The 7,506-nt window shown below is 36.1% G+C and overlaps 1 protein-coding gene across 1 annotated transcript; it reads left to right on the forward strand.

Moving 5' to 3' along the window:
- Positions 1-3,137: 3,137 nt before the first annotated feature.
- On the forward strand, positions 3,138-5,720 carry LOC121771963 (glucan endo-1,3-beta-glucosidase 8-like). Its single transcript, XM_042168869.1, has 3 exons — positions 3,138-3,420; positions 4,246-4,481; positions 4,549-5,720. The coding sequence occupies exons 1-3, from the start codon at positions 3,328-3,330 to the stop codon at positions 5,648-5,650; spliced, it is 1,431 nt and encodes a 476-aa protein (XP_042024803.1). The 5' UTR covers positions 3,138-3,327; the 3' UTR covers positions 5,651-5,720.
- The last annotated feature ends 1,786 nt before the right edge of the window (positions 5,721-7,506 follow it).

Consider the following 7,506-nt stretch of genomic DNA (forward strand, 5'->3'; position numbering starts at 1 on the left):
AAATACTGTTTTGTCATTTTCAAAATTATTCAATGATTTAATCATTGGGTATTGATAAATGTACGTACCTGTACGTACATAATCGAAATTTTTTAAACATTTAACCCTGAAATCGATTCATAAATATTAATTGATTTAAAATAAATTTCATACTAATCATTTTGCAACACTTCAAAAAATATTATTTTTTACAAAATATTGTATAATTAATTCGAATCAAGCTCAAAATCATGTTACAATCTAACATCAAATTTCTATATCACTTCTTTCTTATTGCTATAGAATAATACAACAAATAACAAAACTAAACTCAATTAAATTTAAAAGTTTAAGGATATTAGTACAGGTTTGTGTTAAAATGACAACACCATTCAAGATGACATTGTACCACCAAGGACAGTCGTTAGATTTAGGAGTAGATTCAACCTTAGTCTGACACGTGGCAGACTTGTTTGCATATGTATCGTAGATTGCTTGATTATCTTTGATTTCGTATCGCCGATTGCTTGATATCATATGCCGAGTTGCTTGCCTATGTATCACGGAACATTTGTCTATGTCATAGATTGTTTGCCCAGTTTGTCATATTAAATATGAGGTCATCATAGTGCTTTGATTTCGTATCTCATATTGCTTGCCTATATATCACATATTGCTTACATATGTATTGCAAATTGCTTGTTGCTTGTTGTCACATTGTCACTTTAAGAGTGGTGTCACCCTAACGCACCCTATTATGTACCTTTATCTTTTCTCTTAATCATTTCCACGTGGATTAATTACACTTGTGAGATTTGAAAATTCAATGGTCTAAATATGGTTATTTGTTATACATGAAGATAGAGTTATTCTTTTAAGTTTTAACACACTATTATGGACAAACTATCTCTTAAATGGATAATAAAGACCAAATATGATTCGTTAAATAAAAAACTGGACCATTAAAATTAGATTATACAGGTCATTAGATTATAATGATTATGGAGTAAATTGATCATTTATATTTTAATCTCAGCTATTTAAGGATATTTTAATAGGGATTAAAAAATATTTCTTTCAAAATTGCTGACCTTTTTTAGCCTTGGACATTTTATAAATTTGAAAATTGAAAATAAAAGTAACGTATATTTTTTCTTAAAAAGAATAAAAATGTTTATATTAATAATAATAATAATAATAATAACAACAACAACAACGTATTATCTTAACCCAACACAACTTGAACCCAACATGAAATTATCGAATTCCTAGTAGGTCAACCTAAAAAGGACACAAACTCGACAAGATTTTATCCAAGGCCATTAATTTTGTGTGTTTATGTCATGTTTTCTTTTAGTGTCGAAAATTTTCAGTCCTAACTTAATATAAGTAACAAAATATTTGATGGTCTAATATACCCTTATTGGTAATACTCCCTCTGCCCTATAAAATATGTGCACTTTCAGTTTTCGTTCGTCCCACAAAAATATGTACATTCCATTTTTAGGAAGTTATATCAATTTAATAATGTAGGTCTCACTATCCACTTACAATATTTTAACTATCATTCATCTGCTCTCTTTTACTTACCATACCATTCTCATCATATCTCTTACTTTACCAATTTTGTCTTAATTCCCGTGACATATCCATTACCCATATTTTTATGGGATGGAGGAGTATTTTGTTATTCCCTCCGTCCCAAGCTACTTGCACCGCATCCTTTTTCGCTCCGTCCAAGGGTATTTGCATAATTTTCATCGTTTTTGATAAAAATTTTATTTTCTCTAATTTTACTCTCTGTGTCTCATATTTTTTTAATACTTTATTATATCTCCTCTTAAATTTTAAACATTAATTTTTCTTAAATTTGTGCAAAAAAAATGCCTTCAACAGTTTGGGACGAAGGAAACATTATTTCAGTTTATATTAGAAAATTAAACCCATTAGATTATAAAATCTTGTGATCTAAATTTAATTTTGGTTATGCATTCAAAATTGGTTCATTATGAACGGTCTAGACTTAAGGGAACCATGGGTCATTATAATTAATCACAATAATTAACTATGGTTGACAATCGTCATTTATACCAATACAAATTCGACAATTCACTTCTTATAACATTTGCACCTCATGATACGCAAATTATTGGAGTCAGTATTTTCAGAAAATTATCATTCGCACAATTACAAATTCATTAAATTTGCTTTATTATATATTGAATTTAAGTAATTATAACATTGCAATAAATCTCATTATAACTAGCATATACACTCACATATTATATTGTTCCGTGCAATTTCTTTACAAACACGTTACTCGTGCAATTAGAAATTTGTTAAAATTTGTGTAAGCTTACCGTTAATTAACTATACTACTTCCGTCTCATGCTATTCACACTTTTCTTTTTCAGCATGTCGCAAACTACTTGCATTATTTATATTTTAAGTATGAATTAGTGTATTTAATTAAGATATTAGAACTAATTCAGTATTCTCTTATTAAATAAAATATTTGCTTATTACACTTAAAATAATAATTTAATTACACTTATTACTCGATCATTGTTTTACTATTCAAACATAAAAGCCCAAGTACCATGGGATGAAGAGAGTATAAATTTATACAAAAATTTAATCTAGAAAGCTATATAAAATTTAATAATTTTGAGTTAATTTTAAATTTAGAGTTACATGATTATTGAATTTTTGATATATGATTATTGGATTTCTAATATATGTTAATTGAATTCTTAGTATATGTTATTTAAATTTCTAATGATATGATATATTGCTTGATTTTGTAATATATATATACTGACTTTATTACAATATTTATTGAAAAAGAAAAGTATTAGGATTATGTTTGTAATCTTGATGCACAGTTGAGATATATAGCCGTTAAGAAAGTGGGGCCCCCTTCCCCCTATAATCAATCCAGTTTCATCACCGCCCACTAATAATTCCAGTTTTTGACATTGGATTAGTAGTAATTGTTTTTTGTCTTTATTTCGATAGATTGAATTAAAGAAATCGGAGATGAAGTCGATTCAAATTGAAAGCTCTATGTATCTGTTTTATTACAAATAATCTCCATTTTAAAGCTAAACCCTCCTTCCTCTGTTCTCATTAGTTATTTATTACCAACCTGTCTCAATACTACATAGATTTAATAAAACTGTTGGTTGCTTTGTTCAAACTTCAAACACATCCCCCAAAATAATCTCTCCACTACTTCACCAGCTTCAACAACACGTTCCCACAAACTCTTCCTTTTCAGTTTATAGAAAGAGGGGAAATCATCAAAACTCAAAAAAAGGGGCAAAAAGCTTTTAATTTGAGGTAGCAATGTCAAGATCAATACTCGTAATAACAGGGTGGTGGTTTTTGCTTCTGGTGATGGCGATTGAGGGACTTGGGGTGAACTGGGGCACCATGGCCCTATGCGGCACGGATACGGATACGCGTATCAGTATCCGAAGGATACGGATACGCGGATACGGCTCTTTCCCAAACAACCCGATACGCGGATACGTTTTAACTATTTTTTTAATAAATAATAATAGTGCATAATAAATTACAAAATAGATATTCTAATGTTATTATACAAATAAAAATAATAAAATTACAAAATATTAAAAGCTAAAGTCAATTTCTTTTATGGTCGATTACACCACATCGATTTTTTGGTTATACTTATCCATATTACCAATAATATTGATCAAAATATTTATTTATAGTTACAAAATTAGACAAAGTTAATGGAGTAATAAATTGGCCCAAAAAATGAGCCCCAAATATACTCCTTTTCCATCGTGACTACTTCTTGCCCAATTCATTCTCCCATTTCCAATTTTCTTCAATCCCTAGTTGAGGCAATAGCGGCGCCTCCCCTTTCTTCTTCTTCTTCTTCTTCTTCTTCTTCTTCTTCTTCATATCCGATTAACTGTCAATTTTGTTCCCAAATCGGATTGAAGTTCGTAAATTGAAAGTTGCGAAGTTCTTCGACAGAGATGGACGTTGATTTCGAAGAGGAGAACCTCAGATCTTTGCAGATAGAGGAGGATGAAGGCCCAATACGGCCCAGCTCGCGGATACGCCGAAGGATACGTATCGAATCTGAGGTTTCCCGGCCCAATACGGCCCAGCTCGCGGATACGCCCAGGATACGTATCGACGGTGTATCCGTCGCGTATCGGTATCGGATACGTATCCGATACGTGATACGGCAACAGGGTGGCGTATCGGTGTTATATAGCCATGGCCAACCACAAGCTGCCGCCGAAGACGGTGGTGCAGCTGCTCAAAGACAACGGCATCAACAAGGTGAAGCTCTTCGACGCCGATCAATCCACCCTGAGCGCCCTCGCCGGCTCCGGCATCGAGGTCATGATCGCCATCCCCAACAACCAGCTCTCCGCCATGAACTCCTACGCCCGCGCCAAGGACGTCGTCCGCCGCAACGTCTCCCGCTACAATTTCGACGGCGGCGTCACCATCAAGTAAGAATTCGAATTTCCCCCCAATTTCTCCCTCAATTTAGCCCTAATTTTTCCCCAAATAATACAGATATGTTGCAGTTGGGAATGAGCCTTTCCTCACATCATACAACAACTCATTTCTCAACACAACATTCCCAGCTCTTGCAAACATTCAGAATGCTTTGAATGAAGCTGGCCTCGGCGACTCCATCAAAGCCACAGTCCCATTGAATGCTGACGTGTACGGCTCCCCTGAAACCAACCCTGTTCCCTCCGCCGGGAGGTTCCGGCCGGATATCCTCCCTCAAATGACCCAAATCGTCCAGTTCCTAGCCAAGAACAAGGCCCCTTTCACCATCAACATCTACCCTTTCCTGAGCCTCTACGCCAACGAGCACTTCCCCGTCGATTACGCCTTCTTCGACGGGGTAGCCACGCCAATCCTCGACAACACCATCCAATACACCAACGTGTTCGATGCCAATTTCGACACGCTGGTGTCGTCTCTAAAGGCAGTGGGCCTCGGTGACATGGAGATCATCGTTGGGGAGGTCGGGTGGCCAACGGACGGGGACAGGAACGCCAACACAAACTACGCGCTGAGGTTCTACAGGGGCCTCCTCCCGAGGCTTGCATCCAACAAAGGAACCCCTCTTCGCCCCGGTTACATTGAAGTGTACTTGTTCGGCCTTTTAGACGAGGACATCAAGAGTATCGCTCCAGGTAACTTCGAGCGCCATTGGGGGATTTTCAAGTACGACGGACAGCCTAAGTTCCCCATGGACTTGTCCGGGCAGCTACAGGACAAGTACCTCGTTGGTGCACGAGATGTAACCTATCTACCAAAGAAATGGTGCATGATGAGGCCGGACGCCAAGGATCTCTCCAAGCTCGGGGATAATATAAACTTCGCATGTACCTTTGCCGACTGCACCCCCCTCGAGTATGGCTCTTCTTGCAACACATTAGACGCGAATGGGAACGCGTCCTATGCGTTCAATATGTACTTCCAGGCCCTCGGCCAGAAAGATACCGCCTGCGGTTTCCAGGGCCTTGCCATGGTCACGGAGACCAACATATCTCAGGGCAACTGCAATTTCATGATTCAGATAGCGACAACATCATCTTCTACAAGATTGACGCTCCTCTTTGGGCTAACCTTGCTTTTGTTATCCCTCAGCCTCTTGTAGATAGAAATACTCGTCCTTTTTTTTTGTTTTTTGTTTCGATTATTGATACTTATTCATATTAAATGAGAATTTTTCCCCATCATATCAAAACGAGACTCGGATTGAAACTATAGTAACTCTATACTTGTTTTCTTCTCTAAGTTGAAGCAATGACAAATTGATCAATTTTGAAAAAAATCGCGTGTAGAGATCATGTTATAGTACAACAATGCGGACAGTAGATTTTAAATTGTAGATTGCTACTAAATTTCTTTAATAAAATCAATAATGATTTTTCATTTATCTCGTGATTGCTTAAATCTCCAATCAATATTCTGTTCGAGTTTCTATTTATATTTTTTGTTATTATAGAGATTGTATTAATTTAGTTTTTCGTATAAAACTGCAGGAGCGCTCAAAGAGAGAAACTAACGAACATAAGAAACACATAATCTATCATAAAACAATTAACTAACCACTTAGACCCGTCATGGGGGTTTCTAAAACATGAACTCTTCGAAGAAAACCAGGTGCATATGACAAAACAAAACTTACTTGAAATTCTAGAGTAAGTAAGTCACGCACATTGTGCACTATGGAATGGCAATTGACAGGAATATCAAAACGTCCTAGAATCATAACAACTGCAACAAGGCTATCACTCTTTACTTCTAGCTTCCAAATTCCTGGAACCTTTGGTAACTGTAATCCATAGAATAAACATCAAACCTCTGTTGTCAAAATAGACAGATTCCAATAATGATGACAACAAAATCAAACCATATGCTCTGTCGTCGAAAGTTGCTGGAATTACAAGAGATAAACAATACCGGGCGTAATACAACCCAAGAAGGAAGAACTAAAACTGAAAATTACCATGAAATCGAAACTGTAAGCTGGAAATAAAATGAAGGGAGGAATTTTTTGCACGTGTGTCGTGTGCACGTGTTCCTCCTTTCAACAAGATTTATAATTTTCCCACTATTGCAACAAATATTACAAAGTATAAGCGGCAAGAGCGGGGTCGAACCACAGAGACTAGGGACCTACTCGAGATTATTTCTACGACGCAATCGGAGAAGGGGTCGGCTACTGCCACGCATTCATTAAGGGCTGAGTTTTAACTACTAGACCTGATAATTTAAGCTTAATCTATTCTATCTACTAAATCCAGAGAACTGAAGGTGCTTCAAATGTAATTGCAATCATGATTTGAAACTGAAAATTAACTTTAGATCATTCACCAAATTTCCTGGGTCAAGCAAATATGTTTCCTAAACCAGCCAGACAGCAGAGTGTAAGAAAAGCAACATAACAGATTTCCCTAAATAGCTACTGACAAGAAAGCTGCAACTAACAAACTAAAGCAGATCTGAGTCTAACTACCAGCAAACTTCATCTTCTTCATGAATCTAACAGGAAATACAGAACAAAACAGAGCAATCTCAGATCTAAATTTAAACATGAAATTAAAGCATAAACTAACAGATCTACGCTACTGGGTCTAGCAGATGTGAGATCGAACAGTAAACAACCATAATCATGCAGAATAGAAACAGAAAACTTCAGATCCACCAACACAGATTCAGATCCATAACTTCCAATCCCCCATTCAACTCCGAATCAAACCAACAAGTCAACTAGATCTCTCTGATCTCAGCTTCAAACGAACATTCAATTGCAAAAAGCATCCAAGAAACATGAGTAAATAGCGTCATCAACACGAAAATAAACACCGAAGCTTCATAAAACCAGAAAAAGGTCGAGATCCAAAGGCGGAGTCGTCAATTCCACCGTCGAAACCATTGAACTAAGCTAAGAAAGCATTTAACTATATAAACTAAGCTAAGAAAACAGCAACTCAACTAAACTAAGCT

Source organism: Salvia splendens, chromosome 16, assembly GCF_004379255.2.
Source record: "Salvia splendens isolate huo1 chromosome 16, SspV2, whole genome shotgun sequence".
NCBI lineage: Eukaryota > Viridiplantae > Streptophyta > Magnoliopsida > Lamiales > Lamiaceae > Salvia > Salvia splendens.